The 21,258-nt window shown below is 42.6% G+C and overlaps 1 protein-coding gene across 3 annotated transcripts in view; it reads right to left on the bottom strand.

Annotated features, from left to right (window-relative positions):
- Positions 1 to 21,258, bottom strand: part of MAPKAP1 (MAPK associated protein 1) — a 399,325-nt gene that overhangs the window by 187,246 nt on the left and 190,821 nt on the right. For all 3 annotated transcript variants that reach the window (XM_073600313.1, XM_073600315.1, XM_073600314.1), the window contains one exon: positions 5,460 to 5,569. In XM_073600313.1, coding sequence (XP_073456414.1) covers positions 5,460 to 5,569 — 110 coding nt within the window. The remainder of the gene's footprint in view (positions 1 to 5,459; positions 5,570 to 21,258) is intronic.

Here is a 21,258-nt window from a genome sequence, read left to right as displayed (position 1 = left end):
GCTGATGTCTTCTAGGCCTCTCCAGTTCTTCTCCCTCTGTCTTCTGCCGGGTCTTCTCCGTTGTCTTCTGCCTCTGCCGGGTCTTGTTCGCTGTCACCGGCTGATGTAATCGGGAGGCCCTGCCCCTTATGAAGTCCCTGCCCAGGGCATGATGGGGTGGTAACGTCATAAGGGATGGGGCCTCCGCGTGACGTCAGCCGGTGACCCCACTCCATGTCAATATAAGTAGTGGCACACCACACACCCAGCATTAGAGCGGAAGAGAGCGTAGAGTCAACATCGGAAGAAGTAGAACAGAGGGAGAAGACAGCGGAGAAGACCCGGCAAAAGAGCGAGAAGCCAGCGGAGAAGACCCTTAAAATCCATGCCAGACCGAAGGGCCTGGTATGGTCTTGGAGGGGGAACCCACGCCTTTTTTTTTTTTTTTTTTTTTTTTTTTATATTTGGCGTGGAGTTTCCCTTCAAGATCATCAGAGCACAAGTCGCATGCCAAAGTCGGATCAGTTAAGACCGCAATCCAAATTTGATCCGACTTCAGTGATATCCAATGGGCTGAAGTAGGAGCAAAGTCAGACCAAAGTAGCGCAGGGAGCATTTTCAAAGTCGGACGGACTTGTGTCGGACCAGTTAATGCCGTGTACACACGGTCGGACTTTTTCAGCTACAAAAGTCCGACAGACTTTCGACAGACTTTTGGCGGACTTGCCTACACACGATCACACTAAAGTCCGACGGATTCATACGTGATGACGTACACTGGACTAAAATAAGGAAGTTGATAGCCAGTAGCCAATAGCTGCCCTAGCGTCGGTTTTTGTTCGTCGGACTAGCATAGAGACGAGCTGATTTCTGGGTCCGGCGGAGTTACGACGTAAAGATTTGAAGCATGTTCCAAATCTAAAGTCCGTCAGATTTGCGACTGGAAAAGTCCGCTGAAGCCCACACATGATCGGATGGTTCGCCGGATTTGGTCCGTCGGCGTCCATCAGACCAGTCCGGTCGAAAAGTCCGACCGTGTGTACGCCCCATTAAACGGCTCTCATAGGGAAACATTGATTTTTCACACGTCATGCGACATGAGCTCCCAACTTCGGAGCATTTGTCGTACCAGTGTGAACCTGGCCCACAGCACAATACAATTTCAAAACTGCAGCTGGTTATATTTATAAGGCCTTCATGCATACTGTATGTGAAAGAAGTTTAAAAAATTGGACCTGTGTGGTCACATCTAGGTTGTATGAATCAGGAAAACAGCTCAAATCCAACAGGACGTTTCCTTGATTTGAGTAAGAATGTTGTAGTGAAATAGAAGGGACAGACATATTTGTAGTCTAACACTGAACTATATAAAAACCTACTCACATACTGAATGAAAACAATTGTTGGTATTAATTAGAAATGTTAACAACTGCTCATTAAAAAAAAAAAAAAAAAAAGTGACTTTTCCACGTACGTCCCTTTAAATTTGCCGCCCATCAGACGGCGGGAGTGTGCCCGCGGGTCCCGGGAACTTGATGTTAGCCGGCGGCCCGCAATTGTGGTGTGGAGAGGTTGAACGGGGAGATGCCTATGTAAACAAGGCATTTCCCCGTACTGGCTAGTGACAAGACAGAGATCTACTGCTCACTGTCATCGGGAGCAGTGATCGCTGTCATGTCCTAGGTAGCCCATTCCCCCCCCACAGTTAGAATCACTCCCTAGGACACACTTAACCCCAGTGTACACAGTAATCAGTGCATTTTTATCGCACTGATCGCTGTATAATGACAACGGTCCCAAAATAGTGTCAAAAGTGTCCGCCATAATGTTGCAGTTACAAAATCGCAGATCGCCGCCATTACGAATAAAAAAAATTAATAAAAATGCCATACAACTATCCCCTATTTTGTAGACGCTATAACTTTTGCGCAAACCAATCAATATACGCTTATTGCGTTTTTTTTTACAAAAAATATGCAGAAGAATACATATCGGCCTAAACTGAAGAAAAAATTTGTTTTTTTTATATATTTTTGGGGGATATTTATTATAGCAAAATGTTCTATAAAATTGTCGCTCTTTTTGTTTATAGCGCAAAAAATAAAAACCGCAGAGGTGATCAAATACCACCAAAAGAAAGCTCTATTTGTGGGAAAAAAAGGACGTCAATTTTGTTTGGGTACAACGTTGCACGACCGCGCAATTATCAAAGTGACGCAGTGCCGAATCGCAAAAAATGCTCTGGTCAGGAAGAGGGTAATATCTTCCGGGGCTGAAGTGGCTAGAGTTCTTCCCTAGCTATAAGGTAAAATTGCCATTAAACCACAAAGGACCAGCATGGTTAAGTGGGTGCAGTAATCCAAAAAGTGGTCAACAAATCACAGGTCGCTTAACTCAACTGCTTATAAATTTTGTCATTGGTTTTGTCTTAATCACAGACCAGAACTGAGTTTATTAACAGCCATGTCCTGTCATGCCATGTACTAAGGACCCTGGAGAGATATCATTTTTAATTACTGAAACCAGCCAGAGCTTCATTGTAGATGTACATGCCTTTGCTTAGTAAGACTCGCTTGGCAGCTATATTCTTTGGTTACTGTCATGGGATTACATAAATGTCAACCTCCTGCCCTTTGCAATAGCAATAAGTGGACACCAGCAGCAAAGCTGGCCTTGTATTTATAAAGCTGGCCTCTAAAGTAGTTAGAACTCAATTCGACCTTGAGAAAGACTCAAGAACAAGCAGCGGGTTCCTGGGCGGTGATTAATTGACCTGGTCTCACTTTCCTGCGAGCAGCAGCATGGAGAGATAATTCACAGATACACCAGATAAAGCAGAGTTGAAAAAAAGTGCACAAAAGACAAGATAGAGAAAAGGCAAAAGGAAGAGAAGAAATAGGGGAGAAAAGCAGAGCAGCCCAGCCCAGCAGACCATTTGCAGCAGCTAACGACTTGTTCAATATGAGTGATGATGGATAAAGACTTCTCACGCTGTGATGGGATGGAGATTTATATGCATAGATCTGTCTCCCAACTTGGGAGAGAGATCATCATCATTTAATTCTATCTCAGCGGTCAGAGATGGGCGTCCGGAGGAGCTAGGTACCACAGCGTGCTGTCAGCTGGCACAATCTGAGCGCGTGCAGCTGGAACATCTGGAGCAAGCTGCCCAAGGCCCAGGCTGAACAATAGAGTCTGGAGTTCTGCCAAATTGCTTGCAGACATTGGCAGCAGAATGAGGCTCCTGTCCCCTCTGCCTCTCGCTCATTCTTTATGAGGATCCGATCTCTCCCAGGCTTCCTTATCTGTCCCTGGGAATATGGCCTTGAGATTGCTTTCCCGTGTCCTTCACCACCTTATCTCTCACCACTTTTATTAAAAACTTGCTCCCCCTTTACTCACGGCTGTCAATAGCTTGTTAAACCTTGTGATGAATGGGATGCTAGTTGTTGGGCGAGGCATAACCGCTCAAAAGGTTTTTTGGGAACAGTTTAAACTTTATTACATTTCTAGGATAGCAGAAAATGCTGTTCTCGAGAAAGACTTAAAAAGGAACAAGAAATTATAAATGTGTCTACATAGTCAAAACTTTTTTTTTTTCCTTTTTGCTAGAGTAGGGAAATGAACCCCCCTGTTGAGGTTTTATTACTGTCCCTGCTAGGTAGACTCACCCATTCTGCTTATCCTGGTGGCTACTGTCACTAAGACAGAAAGTGATTGAAACTCTAAAATGTTATGGTTGTTACCAGGAAAAAAGGTGAGAATAAATCTTCCAATGGAGACACCTGTTCCAGGGATGGGAATTTTTCTCACTCTGCAGAAATGTATTTCCAGTTCCTGTTATATCAATGGGGTTGGGAAATAAAGGGAAATCTTTCCAAAGGGACTGCAAGTGCTTTTAACACTTCCCTAAACTGCCCAAAACTTAAAGTGATACTAAACCCAGGCTATGAAAAACTCTCATTACATGCTATATAACAGTCTGCATTATTACAAAGCCACTAAAGCATGGGTGCTCAACCTGGGGCCCTTCAGCTGTTGCAGAACTACAAGTCCCATGAGGCATTGCAAGCCGCTAACAGTTACAAGCATGACTCCCAAAGGCAGAGGCATGATGGGACTTGTAGATCCGCAACAGCTGGAGAGCCATAGATTGAGCACCCATGCACTAAAGCATTTGTTTTGTGTAGAGTAAAATATACCTGGTTGATCTTGCCTTTACCTGTCCTATCTTCTCTGTGTCCCCACTGCAGGTTGAGATTGTATAGACCAGCTGGTGTCCTCTACTGTGCATGCTCAATTTTAGTTCCTTTCTTGTCCTCCTTTTTCCTATCAGTTTAGCCCACATGACTATACAATTACACATGTGGGCCTACAAAACAGTGGTAAACGACAATCCCCTCCCTCCTCCATGTCCTACTATGCAGGGTGGGATAGAGTATGCTGATTGAATGCATTTACTAAAAAACTCACAAAAAGCTTAGGTTTAATATTAATAAGTATTAAATATATCGAATGTAATTGATAACACCTGTAATGCAAAAAAAAAAAAAAAAAAAGCTTTGGATGCAGATGCTGTCTGAACAGAATGAAAGCTAGTGTCAATCATCATTGATGTTCAATAAAGATTTATAGGAAGCCGTAAAATAGATTTTTTTTTTTTTTAATAATCACAATCACACATGTGGGCATACAAACAGTGGTAATGGTAATCCCCTCCCTATTCCATCTCCATGTCCTCCTAAAATATATTATTATATTTTAATTTGAATTGCTCTTCTGAAACAATTTTTTTTTGGTCATGCGACCAGCACAGCACCAATCAGGGCTGTGCAGGCACAGACTCACACTGCACTAATAGAAGCCCCCCCCCCCCAAATGATCTTTCCCTGCAGAGCCCAAGGAACAGAGAAAGACCATGTGACCACACAAAAGGGCTGCAGTGATAAGGATAAAAAAACAACAACAATATGCAAAATATATATATATATATATATATATATATATATATATATATATATATATATATATATATATATATATATATATATATATATTTTTTTTTAAATGTTAATTATGGCCATTAACACTTCTCTGTTTAGCATCACCTTAAAATAGTTTTTACACACATTTTAATATAAGACAAAATACTAAGTAATAAGTAAAATACCAAGAAAACAAAATGTGCGGTGAGTGTATCCCAATACTACTCATATTCTGTAGCTGCAGTGCATACCCCAGGCCTGGCTCTTGGGACTTGGAGGGGTGCCTAGAGACCAAGGCAGGTTGCAGAGAACTACAATTCTAGGTAATTAAGGAAAAACAGTACTTCAAGTGTGTATTTAGTGATTTGCTTAGAGTTCAGATTTTAACCTCGACTTTGAAATGAAAGTGTTAGCCCACCTAAACAGTACAGAAGTGAGCCCCTGGCTGAGGGCTGGATCAATAAAACGGATTTTTCCCCATAATGTCTCACACACCTGAGTTTCTCTGAGAACCCTTCCTGCGTTTCAGAGCTTTCTCCAAGATCTCACGCATGGTTACACTGGTACTGTCCACCTGGATCAAAGAGAATCCATGGGCCGCATTTCTGTAGAGAAAGAAGAATTATTTTAATGTACAATATTAACAAAAATCTTGGGAATAAAAAATATATTGGTTACTAAACAAAAATAGGAAAAAAAATGCAGAGCTTAGCAATATTTTGTTCAGAAGAATGTTAGAGGTTAAAGGAGAAGTCCAGCCTGAGCTCATTTGGCTGGGCTTCTCCTATACAGGTAATACTCGAAAAATTAGAATATCGTGCAAAAGTTCATTTATTTCACTAATGCAACTTAAAAGGTGAAACTAATATATGAGATAGACTCATTACATGCAAAAGCAAGATAGTTCAAAGCTGTGATTTGTCATAATTGTGATGATTATGGCCTACAGCTCATGAAAACCCCAAATCCACAATCTCAGAAAATTAGAATATTGTGAAAAGGTGCAATATTCTAGGCTCAAAGTGTCCCACTCTAATCAGCTAATTAAGCCATAACACCTGTAAAGGGTTCCTGAGGCTTTAAATGGTCTCTCAGTCTGGTTCAGTATGAATCACAATCATGGGAAAGACTGCTGACCTGACAGTTGTGCAGAAAACCATCATTGACACCCTCCATAAGGAGGGAAAGCCTCGAAATGTAATTGCAAAAGAAGTTGGATGTTCCCAAAGTGCTGTATCAATGAAAGCACATTAATAGAAAGTTATGTGGAAGGGAAAAGTGTGGAAGAAAAAAGGTGCACAAGCAGCAGGGATGACCGCAGCCTGGAGAGGATTGTCAGGAAAAGGCCATTCAAAAGTGTTGGGGACTTTCACAAGGAGTGGACTGAGGCTGGAGTCACTGCATCAAGAACACACAGATGGATCCTGGACATGGGCATCAAATGTTGTATTCCTCTTGTCAAGCCACTCCTGAACAACAAACAACGTCGGAAGCGTCTTACCTGGGCTAAAGAAAAAACTGACCTGGTCTGTTGCTCAGTGGTCCAAAGTCCTCTTTTCTGATGAGAGCAAATTTTGCATCTCATTTGGAAACCAAGGACCCAGAGTATGGCGGAAGAATGGAGAGGCACACACTGCAAGATGCTTGAAGTCCAGTGTGAAGTTTCCACAGTCTGTGTTGATTTGGGGAGCCATGTCATCTGCTAGTCCACTGTGCTTCATTAAGTCCAGGGTCAACACAGCCACCTACCAGGAGATTTTGGCGCACTTCATGCTTCCTTCTGCAGACAAGCTCTATGGGGATACTGACTTCATTTTCCAGCAGGGATTTGACACCTGCCCACACTGACAAAAGCACCAAAACCTGGTTCAATGACCGTGGGATTACTGTCCTTGATTAGCCAGCAAACTTGCCTGACCTGAACCCAATAGAGAATCTATGGGGCATTGCCAAGAGAAAGATGAGACATGTGACCAAATAACACAGAAGAGCTGAAGGCCGCTATTGAAGCATCCTGGTCTTCCATAACATCTTAGCAGTGCCACAGGCTAATAGCTTCCATGCCACGCAGCATTGAGGCGGTAATTGCTGCAAAAGGGGCCCAAACCAAGTACTGCATGCTTATACTTTGCAGAGGTCCCATATTGTTCTATGTACAACCCTTGTTTTAATGATTGTATGTAATATTCTAATTTTCTGAGATTGTGTATTTGGGGTTTTCATGAGCTGTAAGCCATAATCATCACAATTATGACAAATCACGGCTTGTATTAGTTTCACCTTTTAAGTTGCATTAGTGAAATAAACTAACTTTTGCACGATATTCTAATTTTTCCAGTATCACTTGTAGTTCACAGGAGTAAAATTCCTTTTGCACTCCTGCGACCGACATTACAGAAATCACTCCAGGCACTGCGTCATCCCGACAATGGGAGTCTGGATCCGCCAGGTTCCTGGACTGACACCTGTCTCAGCCTCTCTGCGAGCCGCTGAGAGACTGAGACGGCTGCTCCCTGCCCCTTCACAGCTCAGCGCACCAGTGAACGCACGCGCGCGCGCCGGGGGGGGGGGTGGTGGGGGGCAGAGCAGAGAGCTGCTGATTGACAGTCAGCAGCTTTTTGCTTGGGGAGTTGTGAGAACTGAGTGCTGGGTGATGTTCGATGGCTCGGTTCTCAGTGTAGAGGCGCCGGGGGACAGATGCAGCATCGGACCAATGCGGCATCCACCTAGGTATAGTCTCTTAACAGATATACAGTACTATGCAAAAGCTTTAGACAGGTGTGAAGAAATTCTCTGATGTAAGAATGATTTTAAAAATATATTTTTTAATTGTTTAGTTTTATCAATTTAACTGCTTCCGGACCAGCCGCTGCAGTTTTACTGCGGCAGGTTGGCTCCCCTGTGCAAAACCAAGTAACTATATGTTGGCTCGTGGGGTCCGGATAGCAGGCGTGCGCCCGCTGCACAGCGGGGGTGCCGATGCTCGTGGCCGACAGTCGCGATGACCGCTGGCCACAAGCTAGAGACACAGAACAGGGACGAGTGTGTGTAAACACACACTTCCCTGTTCTGTTCTGACAGTAGTGACAGATAGTGTGTTCCTATTAGCTAAATACCACGATCTGTCACTTCCTGTACTTAGTCCCTCCCCCTTCAGTTAGAATCACCTCCCAGGGAACACAGGAAACCCTTTCACCGCCCCCTAGTGTTAACCCTTTCACTGCCAGTGACATTTTTACAGTAATAAATACATGTTTAATCGCACTGATCGCTGTATTAATGCCAATGGTTCAAAAAATGTGTCAAAATTGTCCGATGTGTCCGTCATAATTTCACAGTCACGAAAAAAAAAAAAAAAAAAAAAAAATCGCAGATCGCCATTGCTAAAAAAAAAAAAAAAAAAAAAATTATAATAAAAATGCTAGAAATCTATCCCTATTTTGTAGACGCTATAACTTTTGCGCAAACCAATCAAACGCTCATTGTGATATTTTTTTTTTACCAAAAATATGTGGAAGAATACATATTGGCCTAAACTGAGGAAAAAAAATGTTTTTTTATATATTTTTGGGGGATATTTATTATAGAAAAAGTAAAAAATGCTTTTTTTTTTTTTAAATTGTCGCTCTTTTTTTGTTTATAGCACAAAAAATAAAAACCACAGAGGTGATCAAATACCACCAAAAGAAAGCTCTATTTGTGGGACAAAAAGGAAGTCAATTTTGTTTGGGTACAGTGTCACACGGCCGCGCAATTTTCAGTTAAAGCGACGCAGTGCCGAATCGCAAAAAGTGCTCTGGTCAGGAAGGGGGTAAATTCTTTCGGGGCTGAAGTGGTTAAAAAAAGCAAAGCGAGTGAGGAGGAAAAATTGAAATCAAAGCAATATGTGGTGTGACCCTTTGGCTTCAAGCAGCATCAATTCTTACTCTTGCACAATTTGTTCACTTACACAAAGACAGGGATTTTTTAGGATTATAAGTCAAGTGTATGCTTAACCAATTATACCAAACAGGTGCTAAAGATCATCAAATTCATATGTAGGTTGAAACACATTCATTAATTGAAATAGAAACAGCTGTGTAGGAAGCTTAAAGGGTTTGTTACCCAACACTTCATATTCCTGATATGTGCTATACCATGTGCTTGTTTGAAAAAGTATCCTCTTTGTATTGCTTGCTTTGTGTAAAATCCCTGGTGTTCCTACCAGTCTCCCTGCTTTCCTATTAAAAAACTGACCACACTAAGCAGGAGAAAACATTTAGGTCAGTTCTCTAGTAGGGATGAGCTTCGAGTTCGAGTCGAACTCATGTTCGACTCGAACGTCGGCTGTTCGCAAGTTCGCTGAATTCGAATGCCGCGGAACACCCTTTAAAAGTCTATGGGAGAAATCAAAAGTGCAAATTTTAAAGGCTTATATTCATGGTATTGTCATAAAAAGTGTTTGGGGACCTGGGTCCTGCCCCAGGGGACATGGATCAATGCAAAAAAAGTTTTAAAAACGGCCGTTTTTTCGGGAGCAGTGATTTTAATAATGCTTAAAGTGAAACAATAAAAGTGTAATATCCCTTTAAATTTCGTACCTGGGGGGTGCCTATAGTATGCCTGTAAAGGGGCGCATGTTTCCTGTGTTTAGAACAGCCTGACAGCAAAATGACATTTCAAAAGGAAAAAAAGTCATTTAACCACTTGCTTACTGGGCACTTAAACCCCCCTCCTGCCCAGACCAATTTTCAGCTTTCAGCGCTGACGCACTTTGAATGACAATTGCGCGGTCATACAACACTGTACCCAAATGAAATTTCTATCATTTTTTTCCCACAAATAGAGCTTTCTTTTGGTGGTATTTAATCACAGCTGGGATTTTTATTTTTTGCTAAACAAAAAAAGATGGAAAATTTTGAAAAAAAAAAAAAAATCATGTTTCATAGCTTGTTATAAAATTTTGCAAACGGGTAATTTTTCTCCTTCATTGATATGCGCTGATGAGGCGGCACTGATGGGCACAGTTAAGGCGGCACTGATGGCCACTGATGGGTGGCACTGTGGGCACTGGTAGGCGGCACTGCTGCCTATTGCTAGGTGTCACTGGCAGGGGGCAGATGATCGCCGTGATCGGGACTAATGTCCCTCTCACGGCCGCCGGTGATTGGCTTTTTTTTCCTCCTCACGCTGTCAGTGCGAGGAGAAAAAATAGCCGAATACCGGCATTTACATCACTTGATCAGCTGTCATTGGCTGACACCTGATCATGTGGTAAGGGGTCGGGACCGACCCCTTACTCTGATCTGTAATCAGGCGAGTCACATAGACTCGCTGGTCACCGAGCGCGCTGAGCACGCCCTACAGGGGGCGCGCAGGCTGCTCGTGCACGGGACAATGTCAATAGACGTCGTCCCGGCAATGTAGGTCCGCGCTGTTGCCGTCATTTGGCAATAGCGCGGATCTGAAGAGGTTAAACTACTCATGGCTATTAATGCATTGCCGGTCCGACAATACACATAAAAGTTCACTGATAAAAACGGCATGGGAATTCCCCACAGGGGAACCCCGAACCAAAATTAAAAAAAAAAAAAAAAAAATGACGTGGGGGGGCCCCCTAAATTCCATACCAGGCCCTTCAGGTCTGGTATGGATATTAAGGGGAACCCCGGCCAAAATTAAAAAAAAAAAAATAGCGTGGGGTCCCCCTCAAAATCTATACCAGACCATTCAGGTCTGGAATGGATTTTAAGGGGAAACTAGCGGCAACATTTTTTAAAAAAACAGCGTGGGGTCCCCCCAAAAATCCATACCAGACCCTTATCCGAGCAAGTAACCTGGCAGGCCGCAGGAAAAGAGGGGGGGGACGAGAGAGAGCTGAACCGTACCAGGCCACATGCCCTCAACATTGGGAGGGTGCTTTGGAGTAGCCCTCCAAAACACCTTGTCCCCATGTTGATGAGGACAAAGGCCTCATCCCCACAACCCTGGCCAGTGGTTGTGGGGGTCTGTGGGCAGGGGGGCTTATCGGAATCTGGAATTCCGTTATTTAAGAACCGTGAGAAGAGGAGAAGCGTCACACAGCGGGAGCCTCCCTCCATGCCATCATGAATGCGGAGCGGCCCGAAAAGAAGATGAAGACAAGAAGATGAAGACAAAAAAATGAGGAGAGAAGCGTCACACAGCGGGAGCCTCCCTCCATGCCATCATGGATGCGGAGCGGCCCGGAGATGAAGGGAAGAAGACGGCGACGCCGCAGAGGAAGATGCCGGACGAGAACACCAGGGGAAGAAGAAGATGGAGGAAGATAGAAGAAGCATTTAAATAAAGGAATTGTCAAAAACTGTCTCTTGTCATTTTTAACATTTTTGACAGTTTTTTTGTGAAATGGTAGGGGTAAGTACCCCCTTACCATTTCACACAGGGGGGAGGGCCGGGATCTGGGGGTCCCCTTGTTAAAAGGGGCTTCCAGATTCCGATAAGCCCCCCGCCCGCAGACCCCCACAACCACCGGTCACGGTTGTGGGGATGAGGCCCCTGTCCTCATCAATATGGGGACAAGGTGTTTTGAGGGGCTACCCCAAAGCACCCTCCCAATGTTGAGGGCATGTGGCCTGGTATGGTTCAGGAGGGGGGGTGCTCTCTCGTCCCCCCTCTTTTCCTGCGGCCTGCCAGGTTGCATGCTCGGATAAGGGTCTGGTATGGATTTTTAGGGGGACCCCACGCCATTTTTTTTTAAATTTTGGTGTGGGGTTTCCCTTAAAATCCATACCAGACCTGAAGGGCCTGGTATTGAATTTAGGGGGACCACCACGTCATTTTTTTTTTTTAATTTTTGGCCGGGGTTCCCCTTAATATCCATACCAGACCTGAAGGGCCTGGTATGGAATTTAAGGGGACCCCCCACTTCATTTTTTTTTTTAAATTTTGGTTTGGGGTTCCCCTGTGGGGAATTCCCATGCCGTTTTTATCAATTTACTTTTATGTGTATTGTCGGACCGGCAATTCATTAATAGCCGCGAGTAGTTTTAAATGACTTTTTTCCTTTGAAATGTCATTTTGCTGTCAGACTGTTCTAAACACGGGAAACATGCACCCCTTTACAGGAATACTATAGACACCCCCCAGGTACAAAATTTAAAGGGATATTACACTTGTATTGTTTCACTTTAAGCATTATTAAAATCACTGCTCCGGCCGTTTTTAAAACTTTTTTTTGCATTGATGCATGTCCCCTGGGGCAGGACCCGGGTCCCCAAACACTTTTTATGACAATAACTTGCATATAAGCCTTTAAAATTAGCACTTTTGATTATTCATGTTTGTGTCCCATAGACTTTAAAGGTGTTCGCGTGTTCGAACGAATTTTGCCTGTTCGCAAGTTCTGGTGCGAACCGAACAGGGGGGTGTACGGCTCATCCCTATTCTCTAGCTATGCTGGGAACTCATTATGCTCTCCTCCAATGATCATACTTGTCCTGAAATGCCCCTGCTGCACAGCCATTCACTGGGAATATCAGTGTACTGCTGCTTCTCCTCCTCCCCCCCAGCTCTTATGCAGCTGAGAACAGAGGGAGAGGGTGTGTGATCACTCATAAAAAAGGGGGAAAAAGGTATTTATAATGTTTTTTTATAACTATACACTTAATTCCATAGTTTGTAGACACTATAACTTTCAGGCAAAGCACTCAATCTACACTTATTGGGATTTTTTTTTAACAAAGACATGTAGCAAAATACATTTTGGCCCAAAATTTTTAAGAACTCTTTTTTTGGATATGTTTTAAAGCACAAGTATAAAATACAGGTTTTTTTTTTAATTTGGGATTTTTCATTAAAATTACAAAATTAAGATTACAAAAGATTGATCAAATACCACCAGAAGAAAGCTCTATTTGTGTTAAAAACAAATACAAATTTTGTTTGTGTACAGCACAATTGCCAGTTAAAGTAGCACAGAGCTGAACTGCAAAAAATGGCCTGGTTATGATGGAGGTAAAATCTTCCGGAGCTCAAGTGGTTAAAGATGGTACATTTAAAACTCTATCATTAATTAAATTACACAGCACCACCAAGTTCCTTTGTATTTTAAATGCTAAATAATTTTTGCTTTCTCATATTGCTCATTGACCAGCTCAGGGATTTTTTTTTTCAATTTTAGAGGGCCTACATACAGCTACAATGTCTTTGACCCCTTGATGCATATAGAAAATGTAAATTTGTTTTATTATATCAAATTATCTAAGGATAGGTGTTTTTTCCAACTTTTTTCCTGTTATTTTTACATACCTCTTTCTTACAGCTTTTTTTTTTACATTGGCAGTAAGCAAGATGGGGTTAATTTTTAGTCTTTTATACTTATTGCCCATAGGATATGAATAGATTTCATAATGTGTTTAGATAAAAATGATTTGAGACGCTGCCATTTATGTTTTGCGTCTTTTGCAGACAATATTTTCTCCCAATCTATATGTTGGAGAGTGGTCTAATGCCATAGAAAAAAAATTGTCTCCCTTAAAATTAAGTGTTTTTGTCGTTTTGTATTTTTATCGCTTAGATTAAATGAAATAATGTTATGGTCACTGTTACTGAGTTTTCTCTTAACATCTGTAATAAGCTCTACATTGTGTGAAATTAACAGATTCAGCAAAGCATCATTTCTATTTGGACCTTCTATAAACTGTCCCATAAAATTTTCCTGTAATACGTTAATAAATGTCCACCCTTTTGCTGTACCAGCAGTGCCATTACACCAAACAATTTCAGGGGTAGTTAAAATCTTCCATTATTACCATAGTCCCAAGTCTTTGCAAACCTTACAATTTAAGGAGCCGAGTCTCTCCCTACTCATGAATATTAGGGGTGCTGTAACATACTCTAGTAATTCAGGCAACCCTGTTAGTGATCTCAAATAAAAACCGCCCATGTAATAAGTATCAAATGAACTACTGTGCATGGTTTATTATTCGTTTTTTTACAACTATGTTGACCAATATATGGATATAGGTCAACTGCATTAAAGAATACGTAACCCAAAATGTCATGTTCCTGAAATGTGCCTGTTGTACCATGCGCTTGTATGAAAAAGTATCTATTTCACTTTGTTTGTATTACTTCTTTTGTGTGAAATACCTGGTGTTCCTGTCAGTCCCTTTGCATTCCTATTAAAAACTGACCACACTAGGCATGACATAACAGGGTGGTCGGTTTTCTGGCTATGCTGGGAACTCAGCCTTCTCTCCTCCAATGATCAGACTTGACAGCCACCCCCCCCCCCCCTGGTTTACAGCCTTTCATTGGGATGACCAGTGTCCTGCTGTTTCTCCTCTCCTAGCTCTTATGCAGCTGAGAACAAAGGGAATGTGATCACTTGTAAAAAGGGAAAAAAAGGTATTCATGTGTTTTTTTTATATATATATCTATACACACATTTTGCCTTTCATTTCTACATTAAACTAAATGGGTTGTTTTACAAGGCGAAGGATTACAATCACTTTACCCACTTCAGGTTGGACATCACTTGTGTTGCTTTCTACACTATTAGATACATATTGCTATGTATTATTATACTTATGTAACTTTTTTTAATTTCTTTTTTTATTAATACTTACTTTTTGTGTATTGTAAAACCTTAAGAGAGAACTTCGGGGATTTAGGTGGGTGGAAGCAGCATCTGTCCCCCGCCGGCTCTAAAACTAAGAACTGAGCGGTCAAACACAGCTGATCGCTCGGATCTCAGAGCTCCGTGAGCAGAGAGCTGGTTACAGTCAGTCATCATCACTGTCTGCTTTCACATCCCCCAGCCCCCCCCCCCCCATGGCTTACTGAAACTGGGCTGTGGAGGGGGTGGGAGCGGCTGGCGCAAGCTCTCAGCTCGCTGAGAGGCTAAGCCAGCTGCCAGTCCAGGCATCATAGTCCCGATCCCATGATCACAATCTTTCTCCTGGCCTGGACCGGCTCTGTGAGTCAGAATGAACTGTACACCTGTGATCCACAGAAGACTTAAAGCCAAACAAGCTTTGGCTGTACGTCTTCTTTAATAAAAAGGAGGAGTTAAGTCTGTCCTATAAGTAAAATTAATAGCCCTCCATTTTATATCCTGACCTCTTAATCCCATTCTCACATTGAAATATGATTTATGTTGCACCTCTTTTTTGTCAAGACAAATAATGTACACAGTGCCTTGCAAAAGTATTCATCCCCCTTTTTACCCATTTAGTTACATTACAGCTTTTAGTTCAATGTTTTTTTAATCTGAATTATATGCGATGGATCAGAAAACAATATTTTAAATTGGTGAACTAAAATTAGAAAAATATATACATAAAACTATTTTTCAGAAATTAAAAACTGATAATTGGCATGTGCGTATGTATTCACCCCCTTTGTTATGAAGCCCATAAAAATCTCTGGTGCAAAAAATTACCTTCAGAAGTCACATAAGTAGTAAAATGATGTCCCCCTGTGTGCAATCTAAGTGTCACATGATCTGTCATCACATATACACACCTTTTTGAAAGGCCCCAGAGGCTGCAACACCTAAGCAAGAGGCACCACTAACCAAACACTGCCATGAAGACCAAGGAACTCTTCAAACAAGTAAGGGACAATGTTGTTGAAAAGTAGTCGGGGTTAGGTTATAAAAAAAATCCAAATCTTTGATGATCCCTAGGAGCAAGATCAAATCTATCATAACCAAATGGAAAGACCAAACCTGCTAAGAGACAGCCGCACACCAAAACTCAGGGACAGGGCAAGGAGGGCATTAATCAGAGAGGCAGCACAGAGACCTAAGGTAACCCTGGAGGAGCTGTAGAGTTACACAGCAGAGACTGGAGTATCTGTACATAGGACGGCAATAAGCCGTACGCTCCATAGAGTTGGGCCTTATGGCAGAGTGGCCAGAAGAAAGCCATTACTTTCAGCAAAAAAAACAAAATGGCACTTTTGAGTTTGCGAAAAGGCATGTGGGAGACACCCAAAATGTATGGAGGAAGGGGCTCTGGTCTGGTGAGACTAAAATTGAACATTTTGGCCATCAAAGAAAACACTATGTCTGGCGCAAACCCAACACATCACATCACCAAAAAAACACCATCCCCACAGTGAAATATGGTGGTGGCAGCATCATGCTGTATGGATGTTTTTCAGCAGTCGGGACTGGGAAACTGGTCAGAGTTGAGGGAAAGATGGATGGTGCTAAATACAGGGATATTCTTGAGCAAAACCTGTACCAATCTGTGTGTGATTTGAGGCTAGGACGGAGGTTCACCTTCCAGCAGGACAATGACACCAAATACACAGCTAAAGCAACACTTGAGTGGTTTAAGGGGAAACATGTAAATGTGTTGGAATGGCCTAGTCAAAGCCCAGACCTCAATCCAGTAAAAAATCTGTGGTCAGACTTAAAGATTGCTGTTCACAAGCGCAAGCCATCCAACTTGAAGGAGCTGGAGCAGTTTTGCAAGGAGGAATGGCCAAACATCCCAGTGGTAAGATGTGGCAAGCTAATAGAGACTTATCCAAAGCGACTTGGAGCTGTGATAGCCGCAAAAGGTGGCTCTACAAAGTATTGACTTTAGGGGGGTGAATAGTTATGCACATTAACTTTTTCTGTTATTTTGTCCTAGTTGTTGTTTGCTTCACAATTAAAAAAAAAAATCTTCAAAGTTGTGGGCATGTTCTGTAAATTAAATGATGCAAATCCTCACACAATCCATGTTAATTCCAGGTTTTGAGGCAATAAAACACGAAAAATGCCAGGGGGGGGGGGGTGAATACTTTTGCAAGGCACTGTAAAACTTGGTTCCCAGCACTTTGTCTTAGGGCGATAATGCTGTTTTTCTATGCACATCCTCGTGGCTAAAAACGGACATGTTAGAACAAAGAGTGCCAGAACGTCTGCAGACAAAAGCAAACACTTCCCTCCGATCTACCCACCACAAGTCAGATTGACAGCAGATCATGGATGAAAGAAATTAAAGGTAATCCATTTTTAAAAGCCAAAATAATGCTTTAGATGGCGACAATAATGTAATGGAAAGTTTGCTAGACAAAGCTTTAGTTATTATTTAGACCTGACTTAAAATATTTCTAAGGTAGTAAAGAGTGCTATACTGGTGCCTGCATGTACCTATGTTAGTCCTGTGTCCCTTTACATAGGGCCTCTATTGACACTAAACCTTGCCCCCTGTCAATCATCTGTCAAATGCCAGAGCCTCTACTGCCCACTGACGCTTTAGTATTTAGGGTAGGACTGAGTTGGGTGGTTATTCCAATGCAGGCCACCGCAGTACAAGGCAACAACGCCTTGTCTCCTACCTGGCTGGCCGTTGCGATGGTGTGAGCCGACAAACAGTGCTGCATGCACTACTGGGCAGTGCAAGGCAATCCACTGCTTCGCACTGCTACTAATAGAACTTAAAGCGGAGTTCCACCCTCAAAAAAGTTTTGTTTTTTTTAAAAGTAAGCAGCTACAAAACACTTTTAGCTGCTGGCTTTTAATAAGGACACTTAACTTTCCCGGGAGCCCGCGATATCGCCCCCCCCCAGGCTGATCCGTCCATCGGGTCGGGTGCAGGCGCCGCCATTGTAACTAAGGGAAACCAGCAGTGGAGCCTTCAGGCTTCACAGTCGGTTTCCTACTGCGTATGTGCGAGTCGCGTGGTGCTTTCTGAATGGCCCGTCGTCAGCGGGCGGGGCGGGCGCAGAGGCAGAAGAGAAAATTACGTACCTCCCCACGGCGAGGCTGGGACGGACATTCACCTTTTTACTACTAAAAGTAAGAAGAAAAAAAAATGTATATCCAAAAACGAGGGGTGGTCTTTCGTTTAAGACCAAGTACTAAAGTTAGGTGGAACTCCGCTTTAAATCGTTTGTTAACCCAAAGAAAAAAACAAAAAAAAAAAAACAAAAAAAAACTAATCCTTCATAATTTATTCATAAACGACCTGGAGGATGGGCGAAACAGTTCAATTTCTGTATTTGCAGAAGATACTAAGCTAAGCAGGGCAATAACTTCTCCTCAGGATGTGGAAACCTTGCAAGGAGATCTGAACAAATTAATGGGGTGGGCAACTACAGGGCAAATGAGGTTTAACGTGGAAAAATGTAAAATAATGCATTTGGGTGGCACAAAATATGAATGCAATCTATATACTAGGGGGAGAACCTCTGGGGGAATCTAGGATGGAAAAGGACCTGGGGGTCCTAGTAGATGATAGGCTCAGCAATAGCATGCAATGCCAAGCTGCTGCAAGCAAAGCAAACAGAATATTGGCATACATTAAAAAGGGGATCAACTCCAGAGATAAAACGATAATTCTCCCGCTCTACAAGACTCTGGTCCCGCCGCACCTAGAGTATGCTGTCCAGTTCTGGACACCAGTCCTCAGGAAGGATGTACTGGAAATAGAGCGAGTACAAAGAAGGGCAACAAAGCTAATAAAGGGTCTGGAGGATATTAGTTATTAGGAAAGGTTGAGAGCACTGAAATTATTCTCTCTGGAGAAGAGACGCTTGAGAGGGGATATGATTTCAATGTACAAATACAGTACTGTGACCCCAGAATACAGCTAAAACATTTCTGCAAAAGGGAATTTAATAAGACACACGGCCATTCACTAAAATGAGAACAAAAGCGGTTTAACCCTAAACTGCGTAGAGGGTTCTTTACTGTAAGAGCGGTAAGGATGTGGAATTCCACAGACAGAGGTTTCAGCGAGGACCATCGATAATTTCAAAAAATGATTAGATAAGCACCTGAACGACCACAACATACAGGGATATACAATGTAATACTGACATAAAATCACACACATATGTTGGACTTGATGGTCTTGTTTAATTCTCGCCTACTATGTAACTATCCTGTTCCCTTGAAGCATGTTAGTACAGTGCTGTGTCATTTGGCCCCCTGTAATACTGGTCTGATCCTGCCCCTCCCCTGTACTTTGACCACGCTATATCAGGGCTGCTGTGCCCTGACAGCATTGTCAGCATACGTGGCTATGTCAGCCGCAGCCCTGCTCTCTGTCTCCTGTGTCTTCTCCTCCATCCTTTCCCCCCTCCCCTCTGATTGTCTGCTCATGTCATGACATGACATTAAAAGCTCCCATCCCCTCTGTATTAGAACAGTAAGTTCCCCTGTGTCTGTGTTATATCATAAATATGCTTATCTGTACTGATAACACATTATCTTCCTGCGATCATGTGACTCCTCGGCTGTCTCTCCTCCCCAGCTGATGTCAGCCATGCACAGGAGAGGAGAGAGGAGGCAAATGATCGCAGGAAGGCGGTGTGGTATCAGTACAGATGAGCATATTTATGATATAATACAGACACAAGGGAACTTATTGTTCTAATACAGAGGGGATGGGAGCTTTTTATACAGATGGCTTAACAATTATGTCATTATGTGACATTTCAATGAAGTTTGTTTAAAAAAAAAAAAGGGAACAGTGCAATGCGCCATCTAAGTGTAGATTTTATTGAACCACAATAAAAAGGATAACAATACACTCAAATTACAAGAAGGGTAAAGGCACATCAAATCATCCTCTAAGCATCTGCAGATTTTGGCAGGGGAGTGACTGGGTGTTGCAGAGTAAGGGGCTGTCTGTGCAGAGTTTATATTTGGAAGCGCCGCTAGGCAATGCAGAGCGGAGTCAAAAAGTGGTCGGGAGCATCTGCTTTCAGGAGTTAATCTGCAATACCCGGTCACCCCCCCCCCCCCCCCGCACTCCCCTGTGGTTCAATAAAATCTACAGTTAGATGGTGTCATGACTTGGGCAGAAACAAAGGGCCCATGCATACCCTGGGCCTAGGATCCATGAGGGCTCTACAGTGACAAAAGCATTCAACAAACACAGGTACTTGTAGGCACTAAAAGATACCTGCACCTTGCCATTGATCCAACCTTATCAAAAACGTCAATATAATTGCAACTTTCCTCCTTAATTCTGACGACGTTACAGAGAGAATGCATGCTCAGTATGACCTAACTGGTAACTTTGCCTGTAAATATCTGAATATGTATGGCTACCATTAGAAGTCCTATTTCATAATATGTATCTGTCCTTTCTGTTTTAAAAGCACAAGACAGGCCGTTGTTGATGGATGGTGTAGGTCACAGATAAAGGATGGTCTACTGTGTTCGTTCATTACACCCTGCTTTTTTACTTAATGCACAGACTGGCTGTAGGACCTTTGCAATTTGTATCTTCCTGCTCTACCTGTGGAAGCCACATCCAACCTGCCATGTAGAAAAGCCGGCAGTGATAAGTGAAGCCTCCTCCCGTCTTTAATGATAGCGATCATTCTTGACTAACAGGTCTCTCCATCTTCCTTTATGGCCACTGCCTATTTCAGCCAGGGCAAGGAGGGAAAGGATGGCGGGGGGTTGGAGGAGAAGAAATGTTACTGCAACATGCCTCATAGACCAAGTTCAGATATTACTAATGTACAGTAGGACAGAATAGAGATACAATGGCAGGCAACTTTTTTACTCAGCACCTTCTGATCAGTGGAGGACAACTGCAGCTTATACAAATATATCTAATATATACATGACAAGAAATCTACAATGTGCCTTTTTCTTAATTGTACCCTTTAATATATTACCTAGTAACTCTGCCAAAAAAAGCCTTCACCTGGACTTTTTGAAGCAGGGAGACAATGCTTGCTTCCAGAGTCTCAAAGGAGGAGGATCAGTGTGTCCCTAAACTGACCTATAACCTGATGTTCAGGTAAGACTTTCATGCAGCAAAAGTGTGGGCACAAAGACCTGCCCTATTCCTGGCTCCTTTCCTTCTGTAATGCTCCCATCACCTTACTACTGCTAGGAAAGCTAATGAGACCGTGCTTTCCCAAGTCCCAGCACAGAGACCTGCCCATTCACCTACTCCTCTACTTCTGCAAAGCCACCCCTGTCCTGAATGATGCCAGTGGACAGACCAGCAGATGCAGTGCTCTATCAAGTCGCGCCTGTGTTCCTCATGGGTGTGATTCGATAAGTAGTTTAGAGGCACTCACAGCTCCCACTCCTAACACATAAGACGACAGTTACAGCCATTGCAATGTGCACTGTACACAGGATTTTTGTTTTTAACACATTGTTGACACAAAATAAATAAGAAAATAAATAAATTATATATGTGTCTATCTACACACCCCTGTTAAAATGTCAGGTTTCTGTGAAGTAAAAAAATGAGACAAAGATAAATCATTTCAGAACTTTTTCCACTTTTAATGTGACCTCTAAACTGTACAACTCAATTTAAAAAACAAATCTTTTGGGGGCGTAAAAATAATAAAA

This window comes from Aquarana catesbeiana, linkage group LG09 (genome assembly GCF_042186555.1).
Source record: "Aquarana catesbeiana isolate 2022-GZ linkage group LG09, ASM4218655v1, whole genome shotgun sequence".
Taxonomy (NCBI): Eukaryota; Metazoa; Chordata; class Amphibia; order Anura; family Ranidae; genus Aquarana; species Aquarana catesbeiana.
This window is presented reverse-complemented; position numbering and strand designations above follow the sequence as displayed.